Source organism: Gobio gobio (genome assembly GCF_949357685.1).
Source record: "Gobio gobio genome assembly, chromosome: 5".
NCBI lineage: Eukaryota > Metazoa > Chordata > Actinopteri > Cypriniformes > Gobionidae > Gobio > Gobio gobio.
The window spans coordinates 18,187,335-18,208,258 of NC_137101.1; the positions used below are offsets into that span (position 1 = coordinate 18,187,335).

Below are 20,924 nucleotides of genomic sequence, written 5' to 3' on the forward strand. Positions count from 1 at the left end.
AATGCCATTATAATCATAATGTTTTTTTTACCCATTGTGGGTAATGTAGTGAAAACAAATGTGTTTTTGTGTAGAAAATGAATGCGATTTTTACCTCAAATCCTACAGTTACGCTCCTTTGAGGACAACACCGGGACCTTGTTATTTTGACTAAAATCTAATCCAGACATACTCCATCCGCATAAAAGTGGTATTTTTATTGCTCTGGATGCTGTAATTGTATGATAACACTGGGAATTTTTTTTGATTTGTGTCACAAATATTATTTCTAATTGAAGTGAGTGGTTTAGAAAGTCTGGTATGAAAATATTTTCTAACGATGAAACATCTTTGACCACCTACTGAGGGAGAGTGATCAAGACAAACCCTTATGATTTGTTAACAATACGGTGTAATTCATGAACACTCTTCTACAAATATTTGTAATCTCAGCAGGTGTCCTACTGTCCAGTGTGACGTACGTCATTCCAGACTCAATATAGTGACGGGAATTCCCTTTGTTTGGCCCAAAAAATCTTGGGATCGCTTTATAGGTTGGCACATGAGAGTAGACGGATAGTATTTAGTGTGCGCTGCAGTGTGGTGTTTTTTTGGCAGTTCTGGACTGTCATCTAACAGCGCTAGAGTTTAATTATGGAGTTGGTGAGTTGCAGTAGGGCAGAAAAAGAAGCCACAGACACACAGTAGAGATACAGAACACGTTGCTGTTTTTATTTGAGCCTTGACTGGCAGTAATACTGAAAAACGTCAACTTAGAACAGATGGTGGTAACCCACGGCTTGCTTTTTTTTTCTTTTTTCCATAAGAGTACAGTAACTCTTGCTTTTATTGTGGCATGAATAACATCAATAAAAGAGAGAAAGAAATATACAACTTATATTACACTGTGTTATGAACAAAATATAAATCTATAACTCTATGCTATATTTACATAATTATCTTTCTTGATTTTCAAGTTGAAATGGTAAGTTTCTAAGTACTTTTTGTTTGTTGTCATTTAACATTGTTTTGAGCTCCACACATGACTTTGATTGTCTTATCAATTATTGTTCATAATACAGGCCATCGTCAGAGTACGTGTTCAAAAAGACCATGAGGTTACCATGCCGACAAATAATGAGTTGACAGAACGTGACTTTGTATGTTAAACCAGCCAGTCCTTCCTCCAGCATACGCGTGCCTATCGATTGATATGATTGTGGGAATTACTTACAAGTGAAAGCATGGTCACACCAGATGGTGGCTATTCTGTGATTGTGACGTCACTATAGTGAGCTTGATTGACAGAGGGTGACACAGTGTGGAGCTAAAACAATCTAATATGGCCATTCAATGGAGCTTCACTGGAATCAGACATTCTGATCACCATTTTAGAAGTCATGCCTTAAAAGGAATAGTCACCTGCCACCACGTCTTTTGTGAAACACAAAAGATGTTTAGCAGAATGTCCAAGCTGCTCTTTAGCATACGATGAACTGAATGAAAAAAAAAGATTTTAAGTGAATGACTTTTCTTTTATAGTACAGTTTTATGTACCACATTAATGGTGCTTTTTTTTCTGCTTTTCAGAGCCCCTGGTCCCCATCCACTCTCATTGTATGGAAGAGAGCAGCTCGGAGCATCTGCTAAACGTCGTCTATTGTGTTCTACAGAAGAAGGTAAGTCAATTTTACTTTTGGGGTGAACTATCCTTTTAAGGGTTAGATGTTGTGTACTGTAACCCTGCACTGCAATTTGACACAATAGGTAAACAAATGTATTCATCTAAACCAATGATGTTCCAATGAAACATAAGGGAAAGGATGACAAATATCAGTAAACAAGATCCACACCGCTTTTTCTGTTCAATAACAATTGGGGTATAATATAGCTGTTTTCTTTATCTTCAGTAAAAGTAAAAGAGAATTAACAGATAGGAAACTTCACATTATACATAAACCATTACAAATAAAAAATATCATGTTCTTCTTATGTTTGTCTCCGAGTGTACAGAGTCCTAGTGCTTTAAGAAATGTGTTTGGAGTTCATGAATGATGCACGGAGGAGAAAAAGAAAATGGAAAAAAAGAGAAATGTCTCTTTTCCTTCATATCAGCAGTTCACCGTGACCACTTTCTCAGAGATATACCAGCGTCAGAACAGGCTTAATTCAACAAAAAAACGAGAACAAATAAAAAAAGGAAAACAAAAAAACAGAATATTGAACATAATAATTAGATCTAAATACCTACCCAGCTAAATATAATGCTTTATCAAGAGCAGTTTCCATACGATCATAAAAAAAAATCCAACTGGAGGAAAATAATAAATTATACTGTACATAACTTACTAAACTTAGGAAATGCTGCCTATTCTTATAATTATTGTTAATAATATTATTACACTAGAGGCAGTTTTAATGAAAATAAAATACAGTATTTGCAAATACAAACTAAAACATTGACATGCAGAGTCTGAAACGGCTCCTCCCAACCTCGACAGCAGAGTGACGTTGACATGGAGGCAGAACATAAATACAGACAACAGACAGGACTGGACCTCATCGAACCGAACCGAATAAACTAAACAAAACGCGATCGGTCATCACTTGGCTAGCGCTGCAGGCGTCAGAGTACCTTTAACATTTTTCGTCAAAAAAAATCTCAAGTAGGCCAGAAAAGTCTGTTTTTAGTTACATGTGTGCAATCGGGATATATATATATATTTTGATATGTGTTGCGAGTTGACAGCTTTTGGGTAGAAAAAAACGATTATATATGAATGGTTGGAGTCTGGCTGCTGTTCACCTAACAGCTTGTGCCTCTCTCTCATCCAGCTGCCCGCTTATGCCCACACCAGGCCAGAGAGAGGCTGGCAGAGTAGTTACAGTTAGGGCAGCCGTCAATCAGACGCTGTCGCCGTGCCAAAAGCAGCCACACAGGTGCAGTAAGATGGAGTGGGTCAGTCAGAGCCACACAGAGACTGGATGACTGATGACACGGCTCGGAGACTCCTCTGCACTGATAAACGGACTGATAGATGGAAAAAAGTGTGGGAAATAAAGAGAAGCGAGAGACGACACAAACCCCTGCGGAGGAGGAGAGATGCGAGATATATTAAGGGCCGCTGATTGAAACGTACACTCGTGCTTGTCTTGTGCGGAGAGCCCTGGTTTCTCTCAGAGCTGTTCTTTGAAAACAGAGTGCTGAGCACTGGGGCTTGTGGGAACTCTATTCTCCTCCTTCAATACGCCATTCAGACACAGACTCTTCTCTAGAGAGCTGTTCTCTCCGCATCTCCTCTTTTTCCTTTTGGAATGAGGCGCAATGTTCCCTGCATCCAGTTATGACAAAAACAGGTTGTTCAGGGGAATCAATGAGAATGACAGGAAAGAAAGAATGAGGAAAAAGCAAACAAACAAATGAACAATCGATCAAAGAATGAGAAACGCAGTGCTATTATTAAACGTTCGGTTTCCTTCCGTACGGATCTGGCAGCTAGCATGAATCGTATGTATTGAATATTATACTTTTTTTTTTGTTAATGTTCACATGACCAGCACATCAACTGTCTACATGTAATTAAAATTAACTTAACCTCGAACAAAAGGCGCATTCATCCACACACACACACACACACAAACATAAAGAAATGTGCACGCGTACAATAATTCTGCTGGAGGCGTCACTCTCCATGATGACCATCGCCATGTCAGCTGTTCACCAAACACAGAGTTTGTGCTATCTTAAAGTTTGTCTCCACACCTGAGAGAGACGTCAACATCCAAAGTTCCCACAGAAGAGGAGAACGGAACAGTAAAAGCGTGTCAAGAGGAAAAGATGTGAGGAAGGAGGGATTGTCTCATCCAGCGGTGTCCAAACTCCTGAGTGAAGGGACGCGAACCCTCTCTTCCCATCCTTTCGTCCAAAAGAAAAGACATCTTTGAGTGAGAGCACATGGGCGTGAGGATGATAGAAAGAGATTGAGCTAATAGCACGCCGAAGAGAAAAAACAAAAATAGGAAATGTTTGTCATTTTACTCCTGTCAGGTGCTTTACGGTGAAGAGGAAAATAAATGTCTTTTTTCTCTATTAAAACTGTAGCACAAAAACAACAAAATCACATTCACAAGCCACTTGTTGGCACTGTGTACCTGAGTGAGAATATTTTAGAACCAAGAAAAAAAAGCGGTTTAAAAGTGTCTCTTTAGAAACAAACAGGTCCACCATTTTAAAGTGTCTATGACGGGTCGACTGACAGGTCCTTAGTAATAAATGTCTTGATAACAAACCGGTCAAGGGTCATTTTTCCTATGTAGTCATAGCTTACTCGTGATTCAATAAGAACTTGCCGCGGTACGTTCGCTCAGCGGGAGTCAGGGCAAGTGTTACACTTCATTCACAAGACCCTCCTTTTCATGTAACAGTCACTTTGATTGACAGGTCCTGTGCTTTGCTGTGGATATCAGGCTTGGCTCTGCAGAAGTCCTGATTGGACGGTGTATGGGGGCAGAATGAAGTTTGCTTGCGTGAGATGCCAAGTGACAGGTGGGATGGCTGTGATTGGCAGGTTTACTGAGTGATGTGATTCTCACTGTCACTGCCATAGTCTCCGTCGTCGTCTTCGTAGTCAAAGTCGTCGTAGGCGTCGCCGTTGCCGTCATCCATCCGGAGATCCTCCTCCTTCACACGAGGACCCTCCCCTTTGTGTGTGAGGTATGAGGGCTGGCTGGTGGGCGGGACTGGTTCAGGGCTACTTGACATGCTCGAGTGCTCAGAGGGCAACTGTGGAGAGGGCATTCCCGCCATAGAGAGCGCACCCGGGTACACGACGCCCGCTGAGGACAAGGGCAACTGGGTCTGCTGCCTGTAGTACAATAAAAAACACAATATGTTAGCGGGGGCCTGGGTGAAAACAGTCAGATTGTGGTATGCATGTACTTGGATAGGGAAATAGTGAAAAATGGAGGGGTTGAAAAATGAGAGAGTTTGGTGATGTCAGCCAAAAGAAAAGGCGTTTCATAGACATATTCCTTTGGAATAATGTGAATTCACTGATGAATCCCTTATAGTTAAGCCGTGTTTCCACCGCAGGAACTTTCCCCAGGAACGTTGGGGTGGTACTCGGTGCGTTTCGACGGAACTGGTTTAAATGAAGTTCTGGGTAAAATTGTCCCCCTCAAAACGGCCCTGCTCCCGAGGTAGTACTTTTGAAAAGTTCAGAAACTTTCGGGGGTGGGACTTGGGCGCTGAACATGCTGATTGGTTGAGTTCACGCAGCATTTTATTTCAACTTAAAAGTCTGTTGCGGTGCATGCAGTGAGAGTTGTTTGCTATTCGAATCAACAATGGAGTTTAAAAAATACGACAGATGAACCGACGACGAGGTTCAGGCTTTATTACATTTATTTGCGGGGAAACGAAATCCAGTGGGCAGTCCTGCGTCACCGAACTAATCTTCACAGTACTTTAGACCGCGATGGAAATTAAGATAGCAGCAGGTCTTAGGGCTGGGCGATATGGCTGAAAACTGTATCACGATATAAGTGTTTCATATCGGTCGATATCGATAATTATTGATATTTTTATGACCTATTTAAAATAAGGACCAGGAGAATTTTTTTTTGCATCTAAACATTTTTATTTAAAACTTAACCTTCCTCTGATTATAATCCCAGTTATAAAGGCAGAAATCCCAACACAACCATGGAAAACACCTAAATAATTAAAATATAAATACAAGTCTAAAATTACAATGAACACTAAACAATGATCTCTTAACATTAAGGTGCAGTGCCTCCGTTATTTCTTTGTTTCTTTTAAAACTGTTACTGTTTAGATGCTTTGACATAAGGCACTGATTCAGAGTACCTCTCCATGTAGTTTCAAAGGCTGAATCCGAAATCGCCTCCTATACCCTTAAATAGGGCATTATTTGAAGGGGCAGCCATTTGTAGTGGTATCCCCAACACCTCCCCAAATGAACGAGGCACGCGCTGTCAGCGGAGGACGGATGAACCAGACGAAAGGATAAACAAGACTGGTAAAACAAGTTTGTGGTATTACCAGTCTTGGTGGGGATGATAGTCTTGGGGATGACAGTCTTGCAGACGACATTGGTCTGACTACGGTCAGACTTATATAATCCAAAAAACTGCCATACTGGCGAGCTGACTTGTTTTCTTGTTTTGTCAACATTTCCTCGCTCGCTGCGGCACTCATTTTCCACTTATCACTCCACGCCGGTTTTGTTTACTGAAGAATGAATCCAACACGAGACAACAATATGGCGCAACCAAACATGATACAGTTACATGATTGGCTGTTAGCCTGTCACTCCCTACGTTGCTTGGTTACTAGAGAGTGGGTGCCTATGTTCATGCAACCAAACTTGCTTCGCAACCTCTGGTTTCTTCCGACGAAGAAAAAAAAATTTGTTTTAAAAGTTTTATCGAATGGATTTTTTATTGATATCGATTATGCGTCTATCGCGATACATATCGTTATCGTTTTATCGCCCAGCCCTAGCAGGTCTAAGGGGAAAAAAAGTTCCTGGGACAAAGTGTTCCGGGTAATTTCAGTGGAAACGGGGCTTTAGATCAGGAATGTGTTACAAAATTGATCAGGGTCAATTTGATTTAAAATAATACATTAGTAAAAGTTATTTAATGAGACTCACCCTACGGTGAAGTACTGGCGCATCTCCTGTCTGCGGTTTCGCATGATGGCCTTATATTCACCAATTCGCAATTTTTTTCCATCCACCAGGCAGGTGCGTTTGGGCCGTGGTTTGTATTTGTAGTCTGGGTATTTCTCTAGGTGCTGCTTACTAAGACGGGCCTGTTCTTCATAGTATGGCTGCTTTTCCAGGTTGGTCATGGCCTTCCAACGAGAACCTGCAAAAACAAGGTGTTTAGAGAATAAACAAGGTGTTTAGAGAACCTCACATGCATGCACACTTATGCTTCAGACAGAAAGGCAGGGATTGCTGCTACGTAAACATTTAGAAGGACATGTTTTGGCTGTTGCATTTTTGATATTACCAATGCAAATGTGCCCTAAAAAAATGTGCTAGAGCAGAGTCAGGTCAACTCAAACACAGTCTAATTATACAGGGCATCTTTAAGATGGAGTAGTTGACTAATCATTCAGGCAACCCAGTGACTATTCGATTTTTAAAAGATGTAATTTTGCACATCTCTAATACATTCACACTTCAGTATGGTTTTTAACTGCCTATCGTTAGCCTTAAAAACGGGCACTCTGTACTAAGAGAGGGTTTTTGTTTGGTCTAATGACTACCTTTGAGTGGAGCTGATGTCAAACAGAGAAGAATAGAGTGTGCTCTTTGCCCTCCAAAGCGCATGCACGCACACACACACACACACACACACACACACACACACACACACACACACACACACACACACACACACACACACACACACACACACACACACACACACACACACACACACAGTGACGTGCGACATTATTCCAGGTGACAGCAGGTTAAGTGGGCCACTAACACACTCCATCTAATTATTAGAGCTCAACAGGCGTACCTGTGGCCTGTGTCTCTTTTTTTCTCATTAACAGAGGTGTGTGAACACACTGGTACACACACCACTGTCCCAAAACCTGCAGCAAATGTGTGTTCAGGGTGTGTATGTGAGTCTGTGTTGAATTTACACAGTCCTACTGTATGTTTAATGGGGAAAAGCTGTCACCACTGGCCCTGACATGCACCCAGTGCTGGAAAGGGGAAACTCCTTCTGTTAACAATTGAGAGAGCGGGGCCTTATTAAAACCAGATTTTCCGGCGTTATAAAACGCTTAGGAGCTCTTTAAAATGTCAAACACAATCCCAGAGGTCTGGAGAAAATGTCAGACAGACTGGAGAGCTGGTTTAATGCATAATGAATTATATCATCATTGTTGGAGTCGGCCCTCTAGAGCGATTCATTAGGCGGTGGTTACACAATGCAGTGCGGGAGAGGGCTGCGTGTGTGTCTTTGTGTGTGTGTGTGTTGAGGAGGAAGAACAGAGGGGATTCTCTGTCGCTGGCTGCATAGTTCTTCCCGAAGGAGCCAGCCTTTAAGCCCCACCCACATTTAATGTACCCACAAATCTCAGCCAATTAGGGAATACAGCGTGTGGTGAATCAAAGTTGTTTGGAAAATAAATCTCTATCAAAAGCCTTGAGTCAAAAACGGCGCAGCTTGAAACAAGAGACGGAGCTAGTAAACCTGAAGTGGTTTGATAAGTGATTGGAGAGATTTACTGGCACTGTCTCTTACCGAGGATCTTGCTGATGTTTGAGTTATGCATGTCAGGGAAAGCCTGAAGGATCTTCCTCCTCTCGTCTTTAGCCCAGACCATAAAGGCGTTCATGGGCCGCTTGATGTGCGGTTCGCTGCTGCCACGCCCTCGAGCCTCTCTGAAGATCCGTGAGTCCGACACACTCGGGCTTCCTGTAGAAGGAAAGCGACAAACATCCTCATATGTACAGCACACATTAAATAAGACAAATGAATGGCTGGCTGTGATCAATTGAATAAAAAAACTCAAACTGGCACTTCAAATCTCACTGGAGCATGATTAAAAGCTCATTTGCAGTCAACAACAGGGTAGCTTCAGCCGCCAAGATTACAATAAAAACAAGATTATAATTAAGATTATAGGGAAATAAATAGGGTCCATTTTTACTTCACGTTTAATTTAACGTGTTTGAGAGAGGAATTTACGATGGAAGGTAAAAAAAGTATCTTACCATCTGAATCTCCACTGATGCCAAAGTCCATCATTGCGTGAGTGAACTTGCTCTCTTCAGACTGTTTTAACTGCTGGCTTAGGCTCTCAAGAGCAGCTTTATCCTGTAAACACACACAGTATACAACCAATCCATTTAGATTCATAATCAACAGATTCATTAGCATAAACACCAATGAACTGATGAATCAAGTGGATGGAAAGAGAATCAGAAGAAAAAAAAAAGAATGAAAATGTGAGTTAATGTTTATCCATCAAATATGAGTAGCCTGGATGCCACCTGCAATCTATTTACACTTACTCTTTCCCTCTCTTACTCGCTCGATCTCTGTCTCTCTCACTTAGCCCTGAGGTCAATGCATTAGAGAGCGCGAGCGCTCTAGAGATGAGAGCGGGGCCGGACCGCACAGCCTCCTGGGTATTTATTACACCCAATAAAAAGAGATTTACTATGCATTTACATGGCTAATGTAGCTGGGCTGCATATTTCAACACAACACCCCCTGCTCTCTCTAAACATGCACACCCCCCGTCACCCCCCCGGAGCTGCATCTGGGGCTTAATTAGTCAATTAGACTCCATCCTGAATCCACGCTACGTTTAAAACACACTCGCAGACAGAGTCCTCACCATTAGAGAGTGACCTGGGCCTTCTGCGACTCTGTAATGAAATGCATTACACCATTTTGCAGCCATCGAGATTTAATTGTTCAGACTGAGTTAGTGAGTGGGGTTTAAATGAATGTGTAATGGAGAGAGAATCTCTCCCCAGAGAGACAAAGAGAGAGATGATCAGGTTTGATAATGTGACAACACGAAAACTTCGGCTTTATACACAAGCACAAGAAGGTCTGGAATATTGGCAAAAGCTATCCGTTAACACTCCTATTCATTAAGTAAATCTACTACACTATCATGAAATACTAGCTTTGTATGCGCATGTTGCTAGCACAAATGATATTTTGTCAGAATACATGGCTCATTTTGATTGGCTGTCAATGGAGAAAGATGCTTTTAAGCTGGAGTAGTTACAGCATATACCAGCAGAGGCTAACTGAGCCTAAACCTTGTTTGGATCGACGCTAAAACTCTTTCATCTCGTAGACGATTGACCTTGCTCATCTCCCACAATCCATTTATCTTAGTGCGACACAAAAGGGTTTAGGAACAAGGCAGGGTTTGACCGTACCATGTGTTCCTAGGGAATAAGTTCAAAGAGCGCAGCGCACTCTCTCTCAGAGAGTTGAGGTTAATACATAGAGGGACAGTAATTGTCTAAAATCAGGAGATAATGGGCTGAAGAGGAAAACAAACATCAAATGGTCTGGCTGATGCGGACCTCAGTCACGTAGGAGGTAAAGTTGGGTAACAGAAAAAAATAGCGAGAGAACAACTGCTTGCCTTGTCGCATTTCAGCACAAATCCCCGCGATCCAGTTTTAAAGAGTAAAACATTTAATTTTGAGGCTTTTAGTCCATGTCTGTTATCTCTGAAGCCAACCTACTTCTAAAAGTTGACAAAATACACATTTAAAAATGTGTCTTTGTGTTCTAAGAAAATGGACAAAAAATATTGATCAGGACTCATCCTGCACTACAGATTTGTCTAATCAGATGCTCTCTAGAATGAGTACGCCCAGCCCACACACCCCTGCAAAGAACACTATTAAGTAGAAAATCATGGGTCTTAGATGTGACGTAACTAATGATTATAAGGGCGTAAAGGCTACTTTTATAAGAAAGGTCCTTTTTAAATCTAAAACACATCAGATGCGGGAGAGAAAACTTTGCTTGCAAAAACTCCAACATCCACTTTTCTCTAAGACAGAGATCACTAGCCGCGTTTCCATTACCCTTCAAATTGCGCAAATTGAAATTGCGAATTGAAAATACGCCCAATGGAAACGCGTCAATTTCGCAAAAACTCCCATATATCGCAAAAAAGTTTTTACGCTTGCATGAGGTGGTTTTTCAGGCAATTCGAAAAAGGAAATTTTCGCAAAACTGCAATGGAAACAGTTTTTTCACATGTACAGGTCATCTGGTCCGTTCATGCATATCTCTTACATAGGGCCTACATATAATTTTTTTCCACTCAAGTATGTCTAATAACGAGATCTATGTCGTTATATTTACTCCTAATAAGGAAAGTGGCGTAACTTTATAATGACGGACCCCGGTGCAACCACAAATATCATAACTATCTATAGGTCTACTGTAATTAAGACATATATTCAAGAAATGTATTAAAACAGAAATATAGTTTCAGCCTTGCTCAAAGACTGAGGAAACAGGCCAGTTACGCACGTCAATCATTCCCGACAATCTTGGTTTGCTTCTTATTTATTAAATATACAGCCAAATAGTTGATTAAACATTGATCAAAATTAAAAAACAATTTATACAAAACGAAATTAATTTTAAAGAAAGAACTTTCTAGAAAACACAATTCACAAAATGTCTCCAGACATCTGATTATGTGCCTTACTCATGCTGCTCACTTTTCATAATCAACATTAAAAGATTAAAAGAAAATTAAAAGATTATAATATTTAGACATAGCCTAACTATATGAAACTAAATAGGCTACGTTTTTCTTTAACCCTCTGTCCAACGAAGTCGTCGGTGCCTTTTGATGGATTTTTTCCTTATTCCATTTCCAGCGGAAACTCACAATACTCCGTCATTTTTAGCCATACAGATAGGCTAAGTGCAAGACATAATTATAAACATGTCTACTTTTATTTGTGTACACTCACAAGCAAAGGCCGTGGACTCCGGGAACAGATTATTTTGCACTCCACTCCAAATGCTGTCTGCATTTAAAAAATATATTTTGTTTATTAAACGCAAAGTTTTTCATTTCAAAAGCATTTCTAAATTCAGTTTATATTTCCAACAAACGAAATTCCAAGCCAAAATAACGAAGTGGTAAAAAAAACCTTTGAGTTACCACCACCATGAAGATTAAAACTTTTCGCTTGTCTCTGTATGTGGCAATGCGTAACCTGATAACCTGCGTACGTAAAAGTCGATCATTCTTTACAGATGATGATATGTTTGGACAGAAGACGAGTTCTTTATTAAACTCATAAAAAACAACAGAATATAAAATGCCACAATTTATCGAACACCTCATATGTGCCGCTCAAGTAGGCTATAAGGTGCTTTCCTTGCCATCAGTGCTTGGAGTCGCACGTCTCTTTCCATTAAAAATAATGGCGTGCGGTGGCTGGGATATACATAAACCTAACAACATGCGTAGCATAATTTTTGGAATGATTTATCACAAGAGGAAAAAAATTATTTTAGTCGCATAACATCAGTTAATGGAAACGCTGTCATTTCGCAATATTTTTTTATCGACTTTTAGAAAATATCGCAAAAGTTTTGCGCAAATCTGTAATGGAAACGCGGCTAGCGATAACACTGCCTCTCTTCACGTGTGCTGCCCTCGCATTGGCCGCACCCAATCTGCCCTTTTTCTCAGTATTTCAATGTGTGGCCTTAATCAAAAATGAACCCTCTTTACTAGGGATGCACCGGTTGACCGGCCAAAAATCGGAACGGTTTTCTTTGTATTTTTCTGCCGATTTTTCTGGAAGTGCGCCCGCGTGCACATACGCCTATATTGCAATCATTCGCGAACGCGGAAACTGGAGAACTGAGGGAAGAGACGAGATATGCTGAAGGGAATGAAGAGCCGCTTTCCTGCACGAGCTGAAGTTGCACGAGCTTACCTCTTCGCGCCCTGCACAAGCGTAGATAGTGAGCGTTTGTTCAGCTCAGCTTCTCACGTGTTGGATCGGATGAGAACTAAACAGACTAACTTGTGACAAAGCCGAAATATATTTGTTTTTGGATAATTTGGATAATTTCACCTTTAAGCCTTTTAATTTCCAATTCAATATCCCATTAATTTCAGATTGTGGACTTGTTTTCATTAGCCAAAAGCCAATTTAGCCTGTTAAATACCAAATAAACATCTTGTTCATGTATACTTTCATTCTTTTATTGTGTATAAAAAAAAAAATAAAAAAAAAAAAACGGTATCGGAATCGGCCAGTTTTCTTGAAAAAAAATCGGTATTGGAATCGGCCATGCAAAATCATGATCGGTGCATCACTACTCTTTACTCAAAACGTGTGCAACGTGGATGGCAGCTGTGTGTATGAGGATGTAAAGCTATGGTCAGGCTAAAGTGCAGCAGATCTGTGGTAAATCATAATAAGGATAGAGTGCTTGGGAGATGTGGATTATTCCTAATACACCTTCATTAACCTAGTAACAATCAGCACGGCCACTAAGCCTGAGCAAGGGAAGAAAAAAAACCGGCAAAGTGTGAGCGTGCGGGTGCTAAACTGAAGTTGAGATCAACGCACCCATAAACATGCTTTAAGCATTTACCTACTGTGTACTTGATGATGTTGATATGAGTTTACACACAAAGGTTTATGAAATAAGCCAAATCTCTGTGTGGCGGAGAAAATCAGGAAACAAGGACACCTGTGTATATACAAGCGTCTTCCTCTGCTGATGTGCACAATCGTATCATTAGAGGTGGACGAGGTGAAAGTGTCCATAATTTAATGCTTGTTTACTGACATACTCTGCTTTTTGAAGCATTTGTATGCAAATTCCACAGAAAGCGAGCGTGTTTTACTATCTGCGGTCGAAGGCGTTTCCTGTGCTGTGGCTTGTGGACCAGCTGACTCCAGTGTGTTTAGCAAACAAGCCCAATTTAGCCGTGTAGCCGAGGAGTCACTCCAGTCACTTCACATTAGCATCAGCTACGCCATTAAAATTAGCGTCCTGTTCACTGCGCCCTGCCTGCCCTCAGCCTGCCTCCCAGACATAGCCATCGCGTACAACAAAAGATCTTTTAGATCTTAGTCACCTCTGCTCCCCCTCTTCACTAGAACAGCTTTGGGAAATCACTTTGTTCAGAGATAAACACGTTCTGTTGTAATTAACGCGTCTGTTTGTGTATTTTCGTCTATTCTTTGGTGAGGAGCAAGACGGGGTCTCCAGACTTTTTTGTCTGTCACAAGCTGAAAGACTGAGTGAGTGTGTAAATGCAAGTCCAGACTCAGAGTAAAACCAACCTTTTCTGAGCGTCCATTGTTGAGGCTCAGGCTGTTGACTGCCGCTACTTTGGCGTCCAGTACCTGCTGCTCTCTCTTTAGCTGCTCTTTCATCTGTCTGGCCTCCTGGAAAGCTTTGGTCACGGCCTCATGGTCGTTCAGGTAGCCGCCGGAGGTGATAGATGACAGCAGGTCTGAAAGAAAGACAAGTGTGAGTGAGACAGAGCATAGGCGTATGACTAAGACAACAGACAGATAAAGCTTAAATTTGTGTTGATATAAAGCAGTCGTTTTCAAATGGTTCCTGCATTTACCAAATCGCCCCATGCCCTGTTAACAATTTAGCATATTGTTGGGTTAGAAGTATTTCATCAACATTTTCGGTACTTGCCACTAACATTTAAAGCATTTTTGATTCAATGTATGGACTTAAAGTGAAGTCACCCAACACTAAAACACTACTGGCACTCCAGGCATCACACATTAGCACTGAGCGTGCTGTGAGGTCACCTATCAGCATTTGTGTTAACATTACCATACACACACTGACCATTTGACTGTCACCTCTGTGACTCAACCTGCCTATGGCACAACTAGCTCTCAACATTCACTCAAAGCAAACAGAAAAAAGAAGTGTGGATGACAAATATTGACTTCTCAGGGCTGTTTCCCAAAAGCATCATAAGCCTAAGTTGATCGTAGAGACCATTGGTGGCAATTGTTCTACGATCAACTTAGGCTTACGATGCTTTTGGGAAATGCAGCCCAGGCATATGAGCATTTAGTTCAAACAGCTAGCATTATGGTCTGTCAGCTACTTTAAACATGAAGTGCTAGAATAATGAAAACTGGTTGGAGATCTGTGGTTGCCTTATGTGAAGCTGAAAATAAAATCTCTATTCTTATTTACAGCAGAAACTGTCATCAGAAAGCTGTCGCACACACACACACACACACACACACACACACACACACACACACACACACACACACACACACACACACACACACACACACACACACACACACACACACACACACACACACACACACACACACACACACACACACACACACACACACACACACTCAGAAACCTAGTTAGCTGCCTCACTGTCTATTACCTACATAATGTTCTTCATAGCAGACAAATTCTGGGTAACATTATGCATTACACTAGTTTTTATTGATACTTTGTTCAATTATAATCAACATTTCTATCACTTTGACTGCTGTATTGGATTTTGAAATGCATTTTGTGATTGCTTTCTCTATGAAGGAGGATGCATAATTAAGGTGTCTACCTTTGGGGATAGCCTTTGCCTTAAAAAGTTGCCTCTGTAGTAGGGATGGGCAAGAGTGCTCGAGTACTCGAACGTGATGGCGACGATCGATCATGAAAACGATGATCAGGGCCCTGACTTATATAATTTGTCTATTTTTCTTTTTATTGGTTATTACGGCATTTTGGGCAGAACCTGAGGTCTGATTGGTTAACGTTAGACAGCACGCCCTCCAGACCGGCGGAATAAAATGAAACTGGATTTGAAAGCGTGCACTGCAGTGATTCCTGGAATCACTTTGATCATGAAATACAGTTAAGTGTAAGATGTGCAGCGCCAATCTGTCATATACACAGCATCATAATGAGAACACGATTGTTATAGAATGTTGTAAATTTTCTGTGCTTTAGTTCCCCGTGTATCAGCACACTGTTAAAGGAAATCCACAACGAGAGTTACATCAGAGCATGGTCAAGTTCACGCGCACACTCGCGTCAGTCTGCAGATGCAAGTTGTAAGATTACTTTTATGTTGTTTATATCTGATTAATCTCATATACTGTAGGACACATTTGGTTGAGTTTATTAACCAGCTAACAAAGTGCTGCCGTTACATCGACTGGTGTTTGTTCACTCATCAGTTTCAGCTCAAATGCAATGCCCAACATTATCGACTCTGGGTTCTTTAGGATGGTTATATTATTTTTAGATAGGTTATTTCTTTTTCAAAATCATTGATGATATTAATAATGCGGCAGTGTTACTTTGTTCTCATATTTTTTAACAGTAGACCTATATTTTATTAAAAGTTGTTTCTCATTATGGATTTCAAAACGCACAGTGATGTCTATAATCACTTTGATAATGAAAAATGCAGCGATTTTGCAAGATGTGCAGTGCCAATCTGTCATATACATAGCATTATAATGAGAACAAGATTGTAATAGTATGTTGTAAATTCACTGTGCTTTAGTTCCCCGTGTATCAGCGTTGTTGTTAAGGGAAGAGCGCATTCAAAATGTGAGTTTCCCTTTCAAACCATAGACTGTAAAAACTAGTTCACGTGCACATTCACGTCCTTTTGGGCAGATGTAAATTTTAATAGGTGTATATCTGATTAATCTAATATAGGATTCGTTTGCTTGAGTTTATTAACCCACTAGCAAAGCTCTGCAGGGTGGTGTATTCACAGTTTAAGCTCAAATGCAATGCCCGATATTATTGACTGGGTTATTTAAGACGGTTATTTTGGTTTTCCAAAACATTGATGCATCATCTAGCAGTTATTTTTTCTTGTCATATGTTCATGTTTTCATAGACATATTTTCATGTCACGTTTGTATTTGTCAACAATAATTTTCATAGCAGTATTTTCATATTTCATATGACGGACCTGTCCCGCCCCCCCGGATACTCGTTTTTTTAAGACCTATCGATGATCGAAATGAGAAATTGACAAAAATGCCCAACCTCCAGCTCACTACGTTTTGGAATAGAGCAACACTCTCTCTCACACACACACACACACACACACACACACACAAATGAAGGATAAGAAATCCAGTTGAAAACAGATGCTGAAGTCTGATGAAAATCTCTCAAATCTGCTTTTTTACATTCAGAGATTTGCTAAAAAGTGCCATTTGTCTCATATTTCTCTCTGTCTACCATTCTGTGGGCTTTTATTCAGACCAAAGCTCATGGAAATCTTAAAAGTGGGGGGAAAAAGCAGCAGAGATTACTTATATTAAAGCCATAAGCAGTCTAATTTGGCCCATTCCGCAACATCTGCCTCCAAGCATATCAAGGATGTTTCCAACCATCTTTTCATGGCTATTATTTGTATTATTCTCAGCAGCTTAACCGCCCAAGCCGTTAGCGGCATCTGTTGGCTAGTGCGTGTGTGTGGTGGAGTATTATCTCGCCAGGATAGATCTAACAAAGACCTGTGCTAGATTATGAGTCTTTATCTGGCCTAATCCGATCGCTAATGCTGGATAGGATGGATTAAATGCTTTCATTTGAAATTATGGAGTAGAGAACTCTTTTAAAAGTCATATCTCTGGAATCTGCTAAAATGGCCACAGGTCAAAGGGTGTGTGGGAGCCAGCACACTTCCTGACAGTCAATTTAATTGGGGGTCAAAAAATGTGTGAGGTGTTAATTAAGAGCACCGACCCCACTAGAGAGAGATGGTTATGAGATATTCTTACATTTAAAATGACTTGTTTAAAGTAGAGATGTATATCAGTTTAATAACCCACAACAAAACTGTAGATCACGCTTCACATTACAGTGATCTGGAGATTAAAACTTTTTTTTTGTTGTTGGTGAAAAAGCAAGGGAGAGTGATGACCTTAGAGGACACAGCACTTGACAGCCCCTTTTGCATTTCCGTGGTGACAGTGACACAAAAATAAAGGGACACATGGGGTCAGGCCTGCTGGAACGTCCCAGGACAGATGTCACTTAGCAAGGTCAAAAAGATGAGAGAGGTGGAATTGGCTTTAAAAAAAGGCATACGAAGATCTGTCAAGTTGAAATATAAATACTCATCCAGGTAAACACAAGATTCACCTAGAAACAGCATGTGTTAAGTGGGGCTCTGAATACATCTTTGACATTCCAATACTTCCTGACCCCTTAAAGATGTGCACCAGATGGAATAATCAAGGGACATACGGCACTCTCAAACTTAATGATCTGAAAAAACCTCTTGCTGCAACATGTTCCAAAGGATTCCAGTGAAAACTTTACTTCCTAATCCATTTTTCAGAACAAAAAACATCTGGGCGGCAAATCCACTAATCTGCTATTAAATCCCAGGATTTGTTGGAAAAACACAGTGATTACAGGGAAGTAGTCTGAAATGGCTAACTGTTGTGAGGAGGGGAGGCTTGGGGAGGAGAGAATATTGCTTTATTGTGTTATTAATGTATGTTGTTTGTGCTGTGGGTGGTAACAGAGTTGTATAAGAGGCTTGTCTAATCTCAGCGCCTGTCAGGAAGGCTCGTGTAGCTCTATTCAGTACCTCTAAACAACAGAAATAAACGCAGCTAAACCTTCCCTCTCTTTCGCTTCCAAACACAGCTGCTTAACAAGCTCTCCCCCACCATTTAGACTAATAAATGTTTGACAATGTGCCCTTCAGGCAAAATTAAATTCTACAAACCTAAAAATGTAACATCAATTACGTCTCATACAAGAGTCAGTGCCAGCAGAAAAACATATCCTGGGAGCAGGAAATGCTCTTGAGAGATACGTTCAGGGCAATATGTAATAACATTAAGCAGGTTATGCTGCGATTTGTGTGTTTATTGAATTGCGATGAACTGTGGAGGTGCGGGTACCTATGGAGCTGAGTCTGGATGGTGGTCCTCCGATGCTGGAGGGGGCGCTGTGCTTCAGGGACCCGGGGCCCAGCTTCAGGGCAGGGACCTGTGGGGAAGCGGGGGAGGTGGGTGACTTGCTCTCGGATGCCTTAGGCTTGGACGACAGATTCAAGGGCTGAGCGCCCTCGTCCTGCAAAACAGCAACACGTTTGGCCCGGTGTGATTTTTCTCCTCAGAGACTTGGGACCCAATCAAAACTCCCAACAGGGGGTCAAATCAGCTGACTGCACGCCGAAAAAGAAGTTTTCAGCAAATGCGGCCGAGCCACAAGGAAAAGTAAAAGTAATTGTGGTTGCGCAGGCCAGTTAAAAAAACTTGCCGGTATTGGATTGACGTTGCGCACTGCCATGGCGTAATCAACATGCAGCACACCCATGCTCAATCAAACAAGAGAACAGGGACAAAAGCGAGCATACCATGTAAAGACACATGCTTAGGTGAGAAGATTCACACACATTTACCAAACATGTTGCGTATTGAGAAGAAAAAAAAACATACAAGCATACACGCAAACACAATGGCCAAGTATTCCGTAAATACAAGCACGAATGATAATTTGACACACATTACAGCTTCATATATGCTCACAGATGTCAATTAGACTCAATTAGATAATAATCAAATAACCCTGACTGTCTTTTGTGATGGTGGACGCCTATCCATACGGTGCGAATGATTGCCACCAAGATATCAACCATGCTGACATCATAATCACATCAGAGAAGGCACCATAAGGGGTAATTAGATCTCCGAATGACAGATGCTGCCCCCTACACAGCATCGGAACATTGCAATGAAGGCCTAAACTTGCCATCAAGACCTTTCTGTTCTTAACAGCTTCATAGCTTAATACCAGAACTACATCAGAAGCTCGTGGGCACTCAGGCAAACCTCCAAGATCAAATGACCTCAACAGCCCTTGTCCAAGCCATAAGCTGTCGATCATCCTCGCCAGGCAGAGGGACTCTCAGGTCACTATTGTGCTCACACTGCAGTGGGATCTCATATGTGCTAACATGGGGAGTGCAGCATCTGTACAGACACCTGTTTCTAGAGCCTTCCCGTCTGTCATGAATGGCCAGAAATACAAAAGCATTTGCAGCAGCCATAGAGGACGAGCACATCTCACAGAGTCTCTCCGCGGTAGCGTGAGCAGAGATTTGCTGTATTTCAAAGGGAGCAGAGGCAGCGAGTCAGCATGCTAGGTTTTGGAACAGAGCTTCTGAGGTCTGGAGAGCTTGATTAAGACCTTTCCCTCACCGCCCGTGCTGTGTTGGGCCGTAACAGGATTGTCCTCATTAGCTCTGTTCTCAATGGAAGGGGAACCAGTGGGATGTGGACTCCATCATAAGGGAGACACACAAAAGACCCTACTCAATGAGAACACTAAGACGTGATTGAGGAGAATACTGTATCATGACCCATATTGTGTTGGGTGTGTAGCGACGCTGCATTGAAGAGGAAAACTGAATATTTATGACAGATAATGCCTGCCTCCCGCCCCGATGGTGGATTGTTCTTCGAGAAGCAAATCCTTGGGTGGGATGTTAGCCAAAGAGAATGAAGCTGGTGAGAGGAGAACTAATGAAGACTGGCAAAGCTGTGTGAGAGGAGGAAGACTAGCTTTAAGATCCGTCATACATGTTATAAGGAAAAAGCTTAAATCTCATTAAATGACATACGAGACACTTAAAAAAAAATATATATATATATAGTATATGTGTGTGTAAATATAATTATGTCAAGAACTGAAGAAGAGGTGTGATGAAACCTGATTTTACAGTGTAGACAAGACAAAATGAACAGTTATCATTGCCTTAGAAAATCACTAACTATTGTTCTAAATGAAAACAATAGTTTTAATCAGGTATTTATCGCTATAGGTATTACTGTACACTGTACACTGGCTGTATGTATTTATACACACACACACAATCTATATCTACTCACTGTCCACCAAGTAGTTCTTAGACCGTAAAGAAACCAGAGACATTCCAACAAGATAGAAGCCCACTGTGACCTGTGATATACACTGTGTCCAAGTCCACCACAAGTGACCAACACATGGGCAGCACCTTCAAGAGGAATCCCAAAGCCAACTGTGGCAGTACTGCGCTTGAGTGAAGGAATAAGGGTGTGGACGTGTGAATCCGAGTAGGTCACAGAGTGAAATCCGTGATATAGTGAGTCCGTGATGCACCTGAGTTGCGAGGCCTCCCCCAGGGTAAAGCACTTAAGCTCTGTACGCCTCAGTCCAACCAGCTGTCTGACACATGGCACACATCTCAAAATGAGAGGAAGAGTGGCAACTACCCCAGGGCAGCATCCTTGAAATATACATGCCTTCCCTTCATGATGGCAAAAGCTTGCAGACATGGAGAGGACAAACGAGAGAGCCATGGTTGAGGGAAAATTTGA

The 20,924-nt window shown here is 41.3% G+C and overlaps 1 protein-coding gene across 5 annotated transcripts in view; it reads right to left on the minus strand.

The window, feature by feature from the left end:
- Positions 1–685: 685 nt before the first annotated feature.
- The window catches only part of sox5 (SRY-box transcription factor 5), a 233,559-nt gene continuing 213,320 nt past the window's right edge, over positions 686–20,924 (minus strand). For 3 of the 5 annotated variants that reach the window (XM_079817426.1, XM_079817427.1, XM_079817424.1), the window contains 6 exons: positions 18,465–18,552; positions 13,854–14,026; positions 8,751–8,853; positions 8,278–8,451; positions 6,657–6,873; positions 686–4,844 (listed from right to left, as the gene is read on the minus strand). In XM_079817426.1, coding sequence (XP_079673552.1) covers positions 4,550–4,844; positions 6,657–6,873; positions 8,278–8,451; positions 8,751–8,853; positions 13,854–14,026; positions 18,465–18,552 — 1,050 coding nt within the window. In that variant the 3' untranslated portion in view covers positions 686–4,549. Of the gene's footprint in view, positions 4,845–6,656; positions 6,874–8,277; positions 8,452–8,750; positions 8,854–13,853; positions 14,027–18,464; positions 18,637–20,924 lie in introns of all 5 variants that reach the window. The other 2 variants (XM_079817425.1, XM_079817423.1) reach the window with 1 other exon arrangement.